This window comes from Nycticebus coucang, chromosome 11 (genome assembly GCF_027406575.1).
Source record: "Nycticebus coucang isolate mNycCou1 chromosome 11, mNycCou1.pri, whole genome shotgun sequence".
Taxonomy (NCBI): domain Eukaryota; kingdom Metazoa; phylum Chordata; class Mammalia; order Primates; family Lorisidae; genus Nycticebus; species Nycticebus coucang.
Window position 1 is genome coordinate 115,196,478 of NC_069790.1, and position 18,795 is coordinate 115,215,272.

Below are 18,795 nucleotides of genomic sequence, written 5' to 3' on the forward strand. Positions count from 1 at the left end.
CATCAAAGTAGAAACCATTGCAAACACATTATTACAACTAGAAAAATCAGCAAAAAGTGCATTCTTTAACTGCACATCTTCAACATTATCATCTTCTGATAAGTTAAATCTTCTAGGACAGTGGTTCTCAACCTTCGTAATGCCATGGTTGTGGTGATCCCCAATCATAATGAAAATAATTTTGTGGTTGGGGGTCACCAGAACATGAAGAACTGTATTAAAGGGTCACAGCATTAGAAAGGTTGAGAACCATTGATCTAGGAAGACTTCTGTAACCTTATTCATATGTGTCAAGAAACATTAGACTTGATTATTTTGAAATTCAGGCAAAAACAGTGGTACTCACTCCCTAAAACTAGTAATCTGTTTTGCTTTCATATGTGAATAAAAGTGTTCTATTACCTTTCTTACTGCTGTCCAGCCCAATCCAATAAACGTAATCACCATAGATGTGTGTATTTTTTTAATAAGCATTCAAAATGATTCTTAAGATCCAGGAACAGTTGGGAAGCACTGTGTTAATGTCCATTCACAGTTCTGCTGATAATTATGTTCATGAGCTCCATCTACCATTACAGAAACAGTCCTCAGCACCAGCTTATTTGCTAGCAAGCTGGCTATAGGCATGGAACCAATGATACCCAGGACTTAATCTCGACCTCATGGGTGCTATGCTCTTTTCTGAACTAATTGGCCCAAGCACTCTTTACAAGACATATCATACTTGAATGTTTTTCCACACACTGTCCATGTCAGGTCTTAGAGAATACTGTCAGGAGAGTCTGTAAACTTACAAAATAAAGGAGCAAAAAGTGTTAAGAATTTAAATTGTCTCCTAGGCTAGTCCTCATATATTAGCATTAGCATGTCCAATCTCCAAGAAAACAGGCTTCCTCCTCTAAGAAATCAGCTGCTTTCAAAAAGCAGCTCCAATATTAGAAAATCTAAAGTTAAACACTTTGATGCCATAAAGAAAACTATGTCATTAAAAAATACATATATTTAATTCACACCAAGGGTATGTTATAATATTTTTACTTTTATGCAGAAAAGAGGTGATTTCTGAAATTAGAAACATTCCAATGTATATGATAACATGTATGACACAGATAGAACCACATTTCATAGCTAGTATACTTACATCTGCACTATAAATTCTTGTTGTGTTTGCCACAGGTTTAGACTACAAATATGTTTGCAATGAGTACATTTAAAATGTTTCTATTAAACACATTTTCTTATCTAAACTAGCTCACCATGCAAAGATCAGAAAAACAAAATAGCACAGCTAGTAAATCATAAAGAAATAAATTATTTTTCTCCTAAAATATATGTATGTGCATAACTCAGAAATAATTAAGTTAGAGTAAATTATACTAGGTATTACTCAACACTAATATAAAATCTCACATCTTCTACAACAGAATTTATATTTCTCTTGTACAAGATCAGTTTTTATCCATACAAAGTGTTTGAATAACAACTCAAATTGTCATTTGAAGTATTATTTTAGCCAATTTTCAAAGTCCTCACAAATATAGATATTTGATAATGCTACTTAATGATGCTTTGAAGTAGCAGAATGAGGTTTTTTAAAATAAAATAGATGGGCCTAATTCTACTAAGAGATACCTTTCAAAGTAAGAAATTAAAATACGGTTAAGCAGCTCATTCTCCCTTCCTGTGGTGGTTTTCTGTAAAAGACTCTGAAGGAAAATTAACAGTGTCCCTTCACAGAGAAGAGAATAAAGCAAAAGTAGAGGAGAAATTAATGGTCCTATGCTGTACACAGTGGCTAAAAGAAAGCATACCTTTCTCTCTCTCCTCCGGTGATATCATATAAGCGGTTGGCACCTCCATCAGCACAGGCTCTTAAAAGAGCTTCAAACAGAAGAACAAAAGTCATTTCAATACAGGAAGCATAAAGCAATATCATTCAAAGGATAAACATTAAAAATCAGGCGCTTACACACACAGAGCCACACTAACCTCCTGGAATCATTTCACATTCAGCTGTTGACACTACTGGTATAAAAATTATTCTACGTAACACAGGACACGCAAGACAGAATCGTCATACACCAAGTTGACTTCCTTTGGTGGCATCTTTCTTACTCCCTGCGATTAAGTAAAGGAGAGGACTGCGTATGACGGCAGCAAGGCCTCAATACTGCTCCACACTGCTTTTCCTGCTGTGTAACAGAAGGGAGTCCTCAGGCTCAACGATCAGCAATAAGATAGAGTTATTGTATTTGCTCCTTTTATTAATTTTTACAGGTACTTTCTAATAATGGCAGGTCTTATGTGTTTCCATTTTGTGCCTTAAAAGTTTCCTTTTAAAAATAATCCATCTGCATAAGCTTATTTTAAAATATAAACAAATAATCATCTACATGATCTTCAAACAATGTTAAGATTTTGTGGAGGTGATACAAAATAGAGGAAACTCGGAAATGCTAAATCACTGGATTTGGAAATTATTTCCAAATCATTTGGAAATGCTACATTTCCAAATTAGTCCTGCTGCCTCTGCAGCTGGGGCTTTACCGCTTCCTTTCCATAGATTTCCCATCTCCTGTTCTAGGATTCGATGCTGTTGACCAACCACATTCAGCTCACAGATGCTATTTTTGTTGCTGCTGCTGCCTTCTGATTTCTGTTTTTCAGAGAAACGAGCATCAGCTCAGAATGAGCATCATGAAGCATCAAGCAGCAGGTACGTGGCTGAAGTCATAAGATGACGTGATGGGGTCTACACTTTAAGTGCTCTCTTCTAATCAGGACAGAAGGCTGGGAGCCTTTTTGATTGAAGTCCATCCCAATAATTGATCAACAAGGTGAGAAACTACCTTTCCTTAAGACTAAAATTAATGATATAAGCCAATGAAATCGGGGGGAATAAACATATTTTCATATATTTTTTTCCAGGTATCTGAAAGATAAATAGTTCAGATCAGTATAGAATCTTTAATAAAAAGTCAGTAATACATGTTTTGTTTTAGAAAGTATAAAGTTACAAATGCTAGTAAAATCCTCAATTTCCATCACAGAAATTTTCCCTCAACTTAACCCACACACCAGAGTTGAGATGTCCTATGAAAGTATTTGAAATCGGGTGGAACAGTCCAAAATCTCATGGAGACGGAGCTAACCACCTCATGAAACTTCACACCTGTATTCACCACCCAGCTTCAAAGCTTACTTAGTGGGACTCTCATGGTGATAAATGAACTCCCTTTTAGTTTGCCTACAAATGTACTTTTTCAACCTCACTCTTGAATAACAGATTAGCTGAGGATGATTCTGTAAATTGGTAGCACTGGTAGTAATTTTGATGACATGGGTACATTCACTTCTGATTTCCACTGGTACATTTTTAGAAGGTTGCTGGCAGTCTAATTATTCTTGTGAATCTAATCTATTTTCTCTTTCTTGCTAATTTCAAGACCTTCCCATTATCTTTGGTGTTATAAATGTCACTACCATGTAGGTTCTCTGGAGTTACTGGTAACTGTGCTCCCCATTTTGAGATCTGCGTCTTCCTTGGGTTCTGGATAATTCTCAGACATTTTTAATTCAATCATTTTGTATCTTCCATTCTCTCTATATATCAATTTTCTGGCACTCCATGTAAATATACGTTAAGACATTCCCATTCTGCCTTTTACATTTCTCGAAACTATTTTATTTCACCTCTCTCTCCATGTACAAGTGTAATTCTTCAAATCAATCTTTCAATTTATAAAGGTTCTCTTTAATTAAGTGTAGCCATCTGCTTAAAACTCTACAGTGCACAGTATTACTGATTGCTAAAAAAGTTCTATTTGGTTATTTTTTCAATCTCAAGGTCTTTTCTTTAAGTCAGTCATTCATGTTTTCAATTCTGTCTATTATCATTTTTTAGATATCCTTTCCAGGTGAATGGAATATTACAAAGGCTATCTGTCTGACCATACTGTCAGAAATAAAAACTCCCAGGGTAGTTTCCACTAAGCTGTGACATGTGAAAGTATTTTCTGTTTTCTATGTAATTTCAGAAAAATAAAAGCAGAAAGCAAGTGAAAAAAATATATCACTCTTTTGCTTCAGCTACCTCATCTGTTAATGAAGATAATATTTCCTACAGAATAGGGTTATTAAGCAACTAACAATTTAATAATTACACATAGAGCCCATCACAATGCTGGAACATGGTAAGCCTTCAATAAGCACTAGTCCTCTTCTTCCATCTTTCTTCAAATGAAATATATATATATATATATATATATATATATATATATATATATAAAGCCTCTGTTCCAGGAAGAGAAACACCTAAGCCTTTCTGCAAAGACATCTGAAAGGCCCATCTCATTTTACCAATACCCACAACACACATTTCCTTTCAAGTAGTAAAATTCAAATTTGAATTATGCCACAAACACAACTTGCAGAAGATCACAGAATATATTACACATTTCCTAAATATCAAAACCATCAAAAGCTAAAAGAGAGAGATCATCTCACAAATAAAATATAGCATAAAACAAATGATTAGGGAGATTGAGAAGACTGATTAATAGAAACAGATGGTAAACTATCAGTAATTATCCTCAGAGTATATAAAACAGTTCCATGTAAACAAAACTAACAAGTTTATAGATTCTTTTTACATAAAAAATGATTCAGTGAAATAACATGAAAACCTAAGAAAAAGTAGTTTTTGGTGGCCAAGAATTATCAAATAGAATGACTTGTTAATTTTTCACCTTACATTATTTTGCTAAGATCAGTGAAATTCAACATTTACACCCACTTGTGCCAGGCTCTGAATAAAATAGTGAGATGAATAACAAACACATTCAGGTCTCCAAGCTCCCATTTTACTGAAAAAAAAAAAAAATAGAAGCAAATATATGCAATGCCCTGTGGAGTGTGATAAGTGCTATAATAAAAGCACCAAAATGCAATGGGAAACTTTCTATAAACCTGCTTATTAATAAATCTAGTGAAGCTAAAGATCACTGTTACTTTTGCAATTTTAGAATTTTTCTAACTCCTGTTATTTCTAACTCCTATCTTTAAATTGATATTTTTAGAGTAGTTTACAGGAAGAGAAACACCTAGATCACGGATAGTAAATTTGTCCAAGTCTATTCCTATTTTTAATGTCAAAGGGAGATAAAATAACTACAGTATGTTCATTTGATCATCATTTAAGTTGTGCAAAGCTTTAATGAATAGAAGTTACCGCATGAGTTATCTTTTAATATAAAAATTCTGTTGGCTTATGCAGCACAAATTTTTGCAGATTTGTCAAATACTATAATTTCAATTATAGTATCTGAGCAATTACTTACTAAGCATAAGGCTGATAAACAGTTGAAGACTAAAATACAATAAAAAAATCTTTACCAGTAACTTTATATTTTCTAGTACCTATAAGTACATTAAATACATATTTAATAATCTTTTTAACTCAGATTATACAAGTTAATGTTACTGACATGTAGTGAAGAGCTCCAGTCACAAGTAGAGGTTAGTTCTTTATTTCTAAAATTTCTGTTGACTAAAGTTGAGTAAAAATAATTTGACTTTCTGCTAAGTAGACTATCCAATTAATTCCAAATATTAAGGTGAAAAAAAAACTAACTAAAAATCAAAGAAAAGGTCTGCATTTTCAGTTAATTGCAAGAATAACAAAGATAAAAGATTTTCATTCTATTCTAGATCAGCTCCTTAGTCCCATGACTTTGATCTAATCCCAAGTACTGTGATTCAAATGCAATATCAAGATTATTATGTATATCCTACAAAATTTGCTACCACCACCCCCCAAAAAATAAGGAACTAAAGGAAGCAACATGCATAAATCTAGAAAGAAACTATGTAAGGAAACGTTCTCTCACAGCTGTTGATGAGACAACTTGGAGACACAATTTGGCGGATTTTGAAAATTTTAAATGTGCATACCCTTTGACCCAGAAATTCTATGTATTCAACACATACTTTCTCTAAATTATAAGAATGTATGTGTAAGCATATATGTTGTGCCATTCTGTATAATCATGAAAAATTAGTAGCAAACTTATATGGCTGCCAGGTGAGTATTGGTAAAATATATATGCAACTCTCAAAAAAATGTAGCTCTTATATGTATTCATACACTGTCTCTTATGAGATATATTATTGAAAAGCCTAAATAACCCTTGGCCAAATCTTCTATGCAATAGAAATTCAGGGCATGCATTAAGGTATACCAAATGCAAGAAAACGAAGAAGGTTTTTACATCAAGATTGTGGATCACATAATCAGCATTCAGCCTTGGTAAGATGCACTTGCTCTAGAAAATGGGTAACTAGTCTTGTACCCCTGAGGAAACTGATGACAACTAGCAAGAGATTAAAAAGTAAATGGACCCCAGAATCAGTGGTTTCCCTGGCAAAGTATGTCCCAAATGTATAGTAGCTGAGCTGGAACAGTTGAAAAGCCACTCCTGGTAAGCGACTGGACTTCACCATTTTTGTTTGCCATCAAGCTTTGTTGTCTGTCTTGTACCCATCCCTAAAGGTAGGTGAACCTGGCACTTCAGGAAGCCTACCATATCTTACATGTATTAGTTTGTTAATCCAACCACCTCTATATTCTATATACCAAACTATTTAGCAGCAATTATTTATGAGGAATGAGCAGACAGATCATGGAAAAGAATTTTTCTGTACCCTTTATGTTAATCGTTATACTATTAAAAACAATTTTACAAAGAATATGAATATCGTGATTACAATTTTTAAAACCAACATTAATAACTAATAGGGAAAACAGACTTAGAGATTTAAGGTAGCAAGCATTATTCCAGATCCAACTCCTTATCAGAAGAAATCAAATATTTTGTCAGGTTCAGTCAAGATTGAGTTGAAGTTGCCTACAGTGAAACTGGAGGACAGAGAAAGTCCAGAATCCTATTCAGAAGATGTGGTTACTGAGTTCCAGAAGAGCCAAATAACTCACCTAAATCCTATATATTTCTAATATAGATCCTTCTCCCCTAGTACTCCAAAGAGTCAATTAGTCTTTAGTCTGTCAATATTCATGTTTTAAGCGAGCATTCTCTCCCAACCCCGAGAAACAAGTCAATCACTTAATCCCCAACTTCCCATCTTAAGCCACTTCTGAGACCCATTTTCCTATGAAAAATAAGATATATTCCTTCCAGAAGCGCCTCAGAAACAGCCCACTAGCAGCTGCATGTCAATAAGAAAGTGATAAATGTTTGTCAACTATCTGGATACATATACAACAACACAGATACCACTCTCGGGCACTACAGAAGATGAGTGAGGCTTTGGCTTGGGTGTTTTGTTTTGTTTTTTAATTTTATTATGCTAAGAACGCTCTGCCCCCTTAAATGTTGAAGTGTATAATAAAACATTGTTAACCATAGATACAGCACTGTACAAAAGATTTCTAGAACACCATTCAAAAGATTTCTAAAATCTGCATTTCTAGATTTCAGTTATACATCTGACGTAACTGCAACTTTATACCCACTGAATAACAATCCTCCATTTCCCCTTCTGCTAGCTCCTGGCAACCACCATTCTTACTCTCTGCTCCTGCGTGCTCAACTACTTTAAATACCTCGTTTATTAGTGGAGTCACACTGTCTTTGTCTGTGAGTGGCTTATTTCAGTTAGCATAATGTTCCCTGAGTTTATCTGTGTTGTTACATGTTACAGAATTTACCCCCCTTTTTAAGGCAGAATAACACTCCATTGTTTACGTACATATATGTAGTGTCCATAAAGTTCATGTACAACTTAAAACAGACATTCTTCATTGTTGAAGAAACATCTGAGTTGTGCCATACCTTGGCTATTGGGCACAGTGCTGCCATGAACATAGATGAATGCTAATGGATCTCTGAGATCCCAATTTCAATTCTTTTGAGTAAACAGCAACAAGTGGGATGCAGGATCATACAGTATTTTTATCTTTAGTTTTTCGAGGAACTTCCATACTGTTTTTCACAGCAAAATTCAACCAAGCACAAGTCACGCCTACCAGCAATATACAGGGCTCCGATTTCTCCACATCCTCAACACTTGTTGTCTTTTGTCTTTTTGATAACAACCATCATAATGGTGATATCTCATTGTTGTTTTCATTTGCATTTCCGTGTTATTAATGATATCACACATCTTTTCACATACCTGTTAGCCATTCGTATGTCTTCTTTAGAGAAATGTGTGCTCAAGACCTTTACCCATTTTCTAAAAGAGCAAATTTTAGATGTGCTTACCAACAAAAGATACACAGGATGGCCATAAAGTTCATGTGCCATTTCAAATTGCACACTATTTTAAATTGTACACAGACTTTCTGGCCATCCTGTATTAGTAAATGAAATGATGTTAAACTGCTTACCTCTAGAATCATTTTATTATGTATGTTTTGTACACCGTAAAATTCTTTATGTTCTTTACCCATTTTTAATCGGATTAATAAGTTTTTTGATATTAAGTTGTAGCAGTTCCTCACATATTTTATAAATTACCCCTTATAATATGATTTTATAAATTACCCCCTATTTTATAAATTACCCCTTATATATATGATTTGCCGATATCGTCTCCCATCTCGCTGGCTGCCTCTTCACTCTGTTCACTGTTTCCATTGCTGTGCAGAAGATTTTCAGTTTGATGCAGTCCCCACTTGTCTATTTTTGCTCCTGTTGCCTTTGCTTTGGTGTCATATCCATGAAATCATTGCCAAGACCAATGTCATGAAGCTCTCTCCTACATTTCACTTTAGGAGTTTTACAGTTTCAGGTCTTACATTTAAGTCTTTAATCCATTTCCACTTGAAGATGTGTTTTTAACCAATGTGTCACGAGGGATAATACAGACAGAAGCCATCCTTCATAGTTTACACTTAAATCAGCCCAGAAAGTCTTAAAACAATAGATTCTTTCAGACATATTTCTTGCTTAAAAACATTTAATTTACCCACAGGTATTTTCTGTCTGGTTAGGATATTTCTACTATTCAAAAGAGAAGTTATAAGATCTCCTTGAAGCTTTTCATAAGCAGAGGATATTAAATATATCAGTCAATGATAAAAGCAAAGGAAAAAACATATAAGATACACTACTTACATGAAATGAAAAGATACTGATTTTATTATTTATAAAATTACAAGCACAAAAATGGTTACAAGTGGTGCTTCTGGAAAAGGAACAGAGTTAAGACAAAGATTTATTTTGTGCATAACTTAACTTTCTTCAAGGAAACTCCCATGTTGCACTGTCAGCCTATAAGTTGTATTGAATCCACACCCAAATTCAGGTTTAGCATATGGCTCTAGTCACTCCATTACAGCCTCCTGCCCAGAGCTACTGATTCAGAGACAGAGATGCCCAACGGTAACGCCATCTAATGAGACTTTGCAGGTCTCCCCTTCTACTGTTCTGCAACCTGAGAGACTAGACCCTGGGACCTGTATTGGGCTATCCTACTAAGACTGAAAATGAAGCACAAACAGTGAAAGTAAAGCGGGGAGACAAGAGGAGACAGGGTTTGAGTGTGCAGAGCCACCAGCCTTTTTATTATGTGAGCTAATAAATTCTCTTTTTGGGCTGAGCAGTTTGAGTGGATTCTCTGTTACTTGAAATAGATGGAGCCCTAATACAAATATTTATTTCTACTTCAAAGACACTAAAATCCCCCTTTGTATCGGTTGAAGAATACTACCTTATTATACCTCAAATTTATCTTGGAACCAGCCCTTAAGAGGTGCTGTGTGTTTTCATGGGTAGTTTGACTGCCATTGGTATAAACTATCACCAGCTGAGCCTGGATTCATACCAGTTTCATACCAGTTCATACCAGTTTCATCTCTAGTTATTTAACAGGGATGCTTCTCTTACTAAGACATTATTTTATGTGGAAATACTGTATTAAAAGCATTTCATGGAAATATATGCTGCCCTTAATAGATAGCAACAATTTACATTGATCACAGAGGGCTGAAATGCATAATGAATTGGTGTTTAGGGAATTCTTTCAAAGTTATAGATGGAAGGTCTTGTTGATGGTATATTTATGTGTAATTGTTAAGAAAGCTCACATTATTTGTAATATCCCCAAAATAATGAGATTTCTTTACATTTCAGTCAAGTCAGGAGCACAGAATCCTTATTTCTAATAAAAATCAAGTGGTATTTACATGTATATGAAGTATCTACATGCATGGTGCTGTGCTAGTTCTAATCTGGCTCGTGTTACGTAATGCGATTTTTATTACCTTTTGGTAACTACTATCGCTGTGTAAATTCTATTACCTTTCTCTCAGCCACTTCCTATCTCCTCCTCTTCTCCTTATTCACTACAAAGTATGACATTTAGCCTCCTTGATCCTACTCATGACGTCCAGCACTGGATACCTCGTTAACACTGAGTGATACCAAATACCTCATTACTGAGGAAGCTGAAGGAAACAGATTCATCTAACTGTCCATCCTCCAGTGGCACAGGGAAGTTTTTCCAAAAGATGAGAGAAAATCGGATAAGAAGCGCTAATCAGCAGCACAGAGAAACGAGATGATCCTGCGGCATGTGTCAAGCTACCATGCGCACATCTGTCCAAATGGAAGTTGTCAGAAACCATCAAGGTTTTGTGTGCTCTCACTCATTCAAGTTTTACTAAAAGTGGCCATCCTTAAAGAACAAGGTGGCAAACATGTAAGTCCAATGTACAGGGACTAAGAAAACTTGTAATAGACCTTTGTTGGTGTTGTTCTGACACCCCAGCACTATTTTCACTCTGGTCTTTTGTTAGGCTGGGTGTCTGGTACCCTGCAGGATATTTAACAGCACGCCTGGCCTCTACCCATCAGATGCCAGCAGTTCCCCCCAGTCCCCGGCATTTATAACAAACAAAAATAGCTGCAAATGTCAAATGTCTCCTGGGGGGCAAAATTACTCCCAGTTGAGAACCAGGTCTAAATGGATGACCACTTATACTTCAGGAGGCTGCCCAGAGTATACCTGGCTGGAAGGCAGACTGCTTGCTGCTATTTTCTAAACTTTTCCCATTTAAAAGCAAGCCTATCACCCAGAAACTATGTTCCACGTATCTACTAAAGTCAAGTGACTTAACAAATTTATGTCTTAGCTAAATTGCTTTCATACCTGTCCTAGCTTAAACTGCCTCATATCTATTAATCTAAACTGCCTCATATCTAAAGCAATTAGATGCACACATACTGATGTGCTCTCTATTTTAAATTTACTGAATCTTCAGTTGAGATTTCTCATATAATCTGTATATGTACCAGACAACTGTGATATTCTGGACAGTCTTCTAGCATGATCCTACATCATCTCTATTTTTTGTGTCCTAATCACTTGAGGCCCTATTAATAAATTACTCTCACTAGAGAGAACTGTTGAAGTCAGAGCCTCCTGACGACCCTCTGGGATCCACTGGATCGTTCACATTATCTCCCACGTCAGTGACAGAGAAACATACCACAGATACCACTGCAGACAGTGAACATGAAGAGTCACAACTTCTTTCCTATCATTTCATGTCATAATTTAAAGACACTGTAAAGTAGAAGTGATAAAATAATGAGATGTGACAGATATCTATGAATGAGCAAAATAATAAAATGCCTACAACTACCAAGAAGAGATGAAATATAAGAAAATAAGCCAGGGGCAGTGGCACGCACCTGTAATCCTAACTCCTTGGAAGGCTGAGTAGGGAAGATCAGTGGAGCCCAGGAATTCATGACCAGCCCAGACAACATAGTAAGACCGGTGTCTCAAAAAAAAACAAAACCACCCAGGGTGTGTGTGTGTGTGTGTGTGTGTGTGTGTGTGTGTGTGTGTATGTGTATTTGTATGCATGCAAAAGTAAAAGCTTTAAAATACAGATCACTTCACTGATGCGAATATGTTACATAATGAACACAGAACAATGTACAGAGGTTTGGAACCATTTTACATCCTCCCTGTTCCTTTGGTACTAGAATTCATTCCTCTATCTTCTTTCACAGATCACTGGTAACAGATCCCAGAACACACATACAGGGCACATTTCAAAGAAGAGACTCGTTGCATATAATAAATTGAAAGCAGTGCATCAAAATCAGGCTCTGTTACACAAAACCAGTGATACTAACATTTATCTTCTTTAGTAGAGGCAGAAGGAAAAAACACCTAATCAGCTTATATCTCTACCTGTCCTACTACCGCTGACATTTTTATAAAAACATTTTAATACAATTTACTGAGTGGCAGTTTCTAGGAACCGCATCTATTATCTTAAACAATGATCTTTAAATATGAAAGGCAGTTATAGGTGAACTTCAGCAATTAGATCCTAAGGCCAAATAATTAGAAACTGAGAAATCATTACATACTTTTTGCTAGCAACTAGTGCAAAAATTTCACATATTATATAGGTTTAGAACTTGACTGTGCTTATTTTCTAACTGAGCACAATAAAAGGCTTATTTTTCTTTCTGCTTAGGAATAAAAGGGGAGGCGGTTTGAAGGCTCTGAGTAGAAAGGAGGGAGAGTAATTAGGCAGAGTGTTTAAAAAAAAAAGAATTAAAATAAATAACTGAGTTGTAGTTAAAAGCAAGTGATAATACCTAAAAATTCGTAGTGGGCCTTCTGTAGGCCAAGTTACAAAGTCTGTGGGGGCTAGAACACTCCCCTGCATTTTATTTACTCCCTTTAAACACTTTGCTGTTACTACCACATTTCTTAATTTGTAGAATCCAGAATAGTTTTTGGTATTTAGGCTATCTCAGGGTACTTTTAAAGATAAATTAACCTTAATTTTAAAACATGGTTTATTAAGGCATGAGTGTGTGTATCATAAAATGCCTAATAGAAAACCAGTTGTTTTAGAGTTTAGTCAGATAAGAGAATAATAATAAGAAATAGTTGATTCAGTACTCAAAATCAGACTATACAGGCCAGGGGAAAAAGAGAATTTAAATATAAAGGGAAATAAGTAAGGGTTTTAAGTTGAAAAGCATTATATTCTAACTTGCATGTTAAAGACTATTCTTCCAGGACACTATAAAAAAAGAAAATTACAGTCCAATATTCCTGATGAACATAAATGCAAAAATCCTCCACGATACACTAGTAACCAAAATCCAACAGCACATTAAAAGGGTCTTTCCACGATGAAGTAGGATTTATCTGTGGGAATGCAAGGATGTTTCAATATACTCAAATCAACAAAAGGATACATCCTAATCACAGAATGAGCAAAAACATAAAATTATATCTACAGATATAGAAAAAGCATTTGACAAAATTGAACATCTTTTCGTGATAAAAACTCTGAACAAATTAGGCACAAAAAGCCAGACACAGTGACTCATGCTTATAATCCCAGCAATTTGGGAGGCTGAGTCAGGAGGATTATTTGGGGCCAGGAGTTTGAGACCAGCCCAGGCAAGAGCAAGACCCCATCTCTACAAAAAAATAGAAAAACTATCTGGGCATGGTGATGCATGCCCACAGTCACAGCTCCTCAAGAGGTGGAGGATCACTTGAACCCAGGAGTTTGAGGTTACAGTGAGCTAAGATGATGCACTCTATTCCAGAGAACACAGAGAGAGAGAGACCCTGACTCAAAACAAACAAACAAAAAGCCATAAAAGGAATGTACCTCAAAACAATAAAGGTCATACATGAAAAACTCACATCATACTCAATGATACAAATTTGAAAGCTTTTCCTATAAGAACAGGCACATGACAAGGATGCCCACTCTCATCACTTCTATTGAACACAGTTAAGTTCTAACTAGAGTAATTAGAAAAGAAAATGAAAAAACTAAAGTCATCAAATAGGAAAGGAAGAAATAAAACTGTCTCTGCTTATGATCTGCTCCTATGTATAAATAGAAAAGCCTAAACACTCCACGAAAAACGGCAGTACCTGTGGCTCAATGGAGTAGGGTGCTGGCCCCATATGCCAGAGATGGCGGGTTCAAACCCAGCCCTGGCCAAAAACTGCCAAAAAAAAAAAAAAAAAAAAAAAACTCTGTTAGAACTGATTAAAGTAATTCAGTAAAGTTGCAAGGTATGAAATCAACATGCCAAACTCAGTAGAATTTCTTTACACTAACAGTGATCCATCCGAAAAACTAAGAAACCAATCTCATTCATAATAACATCAGAAATATAAAATGAAATGTTTATGGGTGAATTTAATCAAGAAAGTGTCCGTATACTGAAAACTATAAAACACTGATGACAGTAATTACAGAGGATGCAAATAAATAGATATCCCGTGCTTATAGACTGGAAGAGTTAATATTGTTACTCCCATACTCCCTAAAGCAATCTACAGGTTCAATGTAATACCCATTAAATTTCCAATGTCATTTTTCAAAGAAATTAAAAAAAACTACCCTAAAATTCACATGGAGCCACAAGAGGCCCCCTAAGCCAAAGCAATCTTGAGCAAAAAAGAACAAGGCTGGATGCATGACACTACCTGACATCAAAATCTACTAAAAAGTTATAGTAATCAAAACAGCATGGTATAGACATAAAAACAGATGCACTGAATGAATGAACAGAATAGAAAGCCCATAAGTAAATCTATGAATCTATGGTCAATTGATTTTTAACAAAAGTGCCAAAAGCACACAATGGAAAATTGAATATTCATAAGCAAAGAAATAAAATTGAACCCTTTCTCATACCATACTCAAAAGTCAATTCAAAATATGTTAAAGATTTATATGTAAGACTTGAAAATATAAAACTACTACAAGAAAACATAGGGAAAATGCTCCACAACATTGATCACAGCAAAGATTTCTTGGACATGATCCCAAAAGAACAGGTAACAAAAGCAAAAATAGACGAACAGGATTAAAAAAGCTTCTTTACAGCAAAGAAAACAATTAATACAGTGAAAAGACAACCCACACAGATGGGAGAAAATATTTACAAACCATACATCTGATAAGGGGCTAATACTTAAAATACATAAAAAACTGAAATAACTCAATAACAAGAAAACCAATCAATCATAAATGGACAAATAGACATTTCTCAAAAAAAAAAAAAACACAAATGCCAACAGATACATGAAAATATGTTCAACATCACTAACCATCAGAGAAATGCAAATTAAAACCACAATGAGGTAGCATTTCACACCTGTTAAAATGGCTATTATCAAAAAAGTAAAAGATGAAAGTGTTAGCAAGAAAGTGGAGAAGAGGGAACGCTTGGTGCGCTGCAGGGGAATGTAAATCAATACAGAGACTTTGGAAAACAGTCTGGAGGTTCCTGAGAAAATAAAATTACCATTTGGTCCAGCTCCTTCTTTCGGGTATATATACAAAGGAATTAAATAAGCAAGTCAAAGAGGCATCTGTTCACTGTGGCATTATTCATAATAGCTAAGGTGTGGAAGCAGCTCAGGTGCCCATTAGCAGATGAACGGATAAAGAGAATCTGGTGCATATACCAGGGAAGGCTATTTTGTCTTAAAAAAGAAGGAAATTCTATCATTTGTGACAACATGGATGAACCTGGAGGATACCACGCTGAATGAAACAATCCAGGCACAGAGACAAATGCTGTATAATCTCACTTATATGCGGCATCTAAAGATGAACTCACAGAGCAGCGAGTGAGGCTACTGCCCGAGGCTGGGGGGCGGGATGGGAGCGTAAAGGCCCATGTGAATCAGAGTCCAAAGTTCCAGGCAGGAGGAATAAGCTTCACTGATCTATTGCACAAAATGGTGACTATAATAAATGACAATGAACCATATATTTCACAGTTGATAAAAGAGTAGATTTTAAATGTTTTCATCACAAGAACATGATAAGCATGTGAGATGATAGATCTGTTAATTAGCCTGATTTAATCATTCTACATTGTAAACATATAATAAAACATCACAGTGTGTATAATTAATGTGTCAATTAAAGTAAAATTTTTCAAAAATTGTATCATTCTTCCTTTCATTTTGGAAACAGGTTGGAAGGAGATGAGAGTGGAAGTAATGAATTTGGTTAGGAGGCCATTCCAGTGGTCTGGGGAAAATGGGGGCTTAGGAAAGACATGAAGACAGGGGTGAACTTTAAGATGTATTTGGGAGGTAGAACCAATAGGATTGGCTGAGACTGGGTATGGAGGGTAGAGAAAAAGGAATCAAAAACAACCCTCCGATTCCTGTCTTATACAACTGAGAGACACTGACACTGTTTATGACTATTTAATATTCCCTGTACTGTTTGTTTGTTCAAATGTTTGGCCACATTCCATAAAATGATTCCTACTATTCTTGGTATCATTTATCAACAACATCTTACTGTTCTACTTTTTTCTACAGTATATTTACCCCAAGGTGTTTCTGCCTGATGGAAATGTATGAAAAGGCATTGTTTAAAAAAAGTTCAGTAAGAATTTAAGACATGGGCCAGGCCTCTGGGAGGCCAAGGTGAGTGGATAGCCTGAGCTCAGAAGTTGGAGACCAGTCTGAGCTAGAGTAAGACTCTGCCTCTAAAAATAGCTGGACGTTGTGGGGGGTGCCTGTAATCCTAGCTACTTGGAGATTGAGGCAAGAGAATCGCTTGAGCCCAGGAGTTTGAGTTTGTTGTGAGCTATGACGCTATAGCATTCTACCAAGGGTAACAAAGTGAAACTGTCTCTAAAAAATAAAATAAATAAAAAAGAAAAAAAAGAATTTAAGACATGAAATACAGTTCATAGTATACATGCATTGTTAGCAAATGTTGTTGAAAGTGGTTTTATTGTTGGGGCCTATATTTGGGTTTCCTTGTTTTGTTTGTTTTGGTTATGCCCAAATCAAAGGAAATCTGAAACCAGAACATTAGAAAGAAACAGATACATTTGGACATGTAAGATAAGTCCTGATAAAGAATCCCTGGTTGGAAAACCCAGGAACAATTCCTGCAACAAATAGCCAAAAGGGAAACCTAAAACAGGTTGATTTTTTTTTTTTGTCCTGCTTATTTTTTTAAAGGAAAAAATATATAAGAAATGTTATTTTCAAGAAATTTTTAAAAGGAGAATAGAGGAGGTAGAAAAAATGAGCTTGGGAGATAAACACATCATTATTCATTAGGGAAAACCAAATAAAAACAACAATAAGTTATCACCACATATCTATAAACATGGCTAAAATAAAATATTGTGTTTTTAGTTTCCATCAAATGCTGGTGAGGGAGCAGAGAAATTGGGCCACTCATATATTACTAGTGGGAATGGAAAATGGTACAGTCACTCTGCAAAACAGTTTGGCAGTGTCATATAAAACTAAACATGCAACTATCATACAACATAACAATTACACTCGTGGGCATGTAGCCTGGGGAAATCAAAATTTATGTGCACACAAAACCTGCACAAAAATGTTCATAAAAGTCTTATTCGTAATTGCCTCAAACTGCAAACAACCCAGATATCCTTCACCATGGTAAAACAAACCTTACCCAACAGACAAAACATACCATGGAATATGTATATTCCTGAACAATGAAAAGGAATAAACTATTGGTACATGCGATGATCTAGATAAATCTCTACAGAATGATGCCGGATGAAAAAAGCCAATCTCAAAATGTTTTCATGATTCAATTTACATAACATCCTTTAAATGACAAAATCAGAGAGAACAAAGGGGTGATTGTCCAGAGTTGAGAATGAAGGGTGGAGAGTATGGTTATAAAAGTGCAGCAGGGAGAGTCCTGTGTGGATGGAAGTGAACTCCATTCTAAATATGGTGGTGGATACACTGACTTACACATGTGATAAAACGTAATGAACTACATGCACATCCCCCCACAATACAGAAGTGGGGGAATCTGAGTAAGATGGGTGGATTGTGTCAGTATACAAAACATTACCAGTAGGGAAAACCTGGTAAAAAGGCACATGGGATCTCTCCGTATTACTGCCTAAACTGCACATGACTCTACTAGTATCTCAAATTAAATGTTTAATTAAAAAAAAGAACAGTAGTGAACACCCAAATTTACATAAAAGATCCTACTTAATATTCTTCTGTACAACTATTTCTTGATGGAAATCTTGCTAATGACACTAGTTATTCTGATATAAGAAATATAATAATTGTATTTATTAGTAATATCTTTAAAAAGGAGAATTATTTAAAAATCAGCTATTAAACAGAAATCACTGCAGCTGTCATTAATTAAGGTCAATAAAGGGGACACAACAGGTGTCTGAGAACATAGTAGATACTGGTGACAACAGTGCTATGCCAGATGCTTTATTCTCAATAACCTCAGGTTAGCCAAACGGATCATAATTTATTTTCTATTTTATAGACAAGGAAAACGAGCTTGGAGATGCAAGTGACTTCCCAAGTTACTAAAAGATTTTCTTGTGATCTTCAGAACGAGAGCTTGAATTTAGGAAATAAGAGGAATTTTTATTTATGTGTTATGCACTAATAATTATAATTAATGTAACAGTGGTATCTGAATCAGAACCTAGACCCACCTGATTATTAAGTCTGTATTATTTTTGCTATACCACAAAGCCACCACTGTTCCTTGAGAATGGCAAAACTGAAGTATAAGGAACAAAACAGCCCAAGCTTTAAGTATAAGAATCTGAACTGTCAACTTCACTGATAGGAATAACCCAGACAGCTTTTCTGACGAAATCCAAAACGTGGTTGGAGCCACAGTGATATTCGCACATATTGCTCCAGGTAGTTTGTGGTCATACTCAAAGGAAACAGAGAAAAAGTCAAAGAGATCCT

The 18,795-nt window shown here is 35.5% G+C and overlaps 1 protein-coding gene across 6 annotated transcripts in view; it reads right to left on the reverse strand.

The window, feature by feature from the left end:
• The window catches only part of TPK1 (thiamin pyrophosphokinase 1), a 363,462-nt gene that overhangs the window by 224,975 nt on the left and 119,692 nt on the right, over nucleotides 1–18,795 (reverse strand). For 4 of the 6 annotated variants that reach the window (XM_053609655.1, XM_053609651.1, XM_053609652.1 and 1 more), the window contains one exon: nucleotides 1,812–1,881. The exons of the other annotated variants lie outside the window; for them this stretch is intronic. In XM_053609655.1, coding sequence (XP_053465630.1) covers nucleotides 1,812–1,881 — 70 coding nt within the window. The remainder of the gene's footprint in view (nucleotides 1–1,811; nucleotides 1,882–18,795) is intronic. 6 annotated transcript variants of the gene reach the window in all.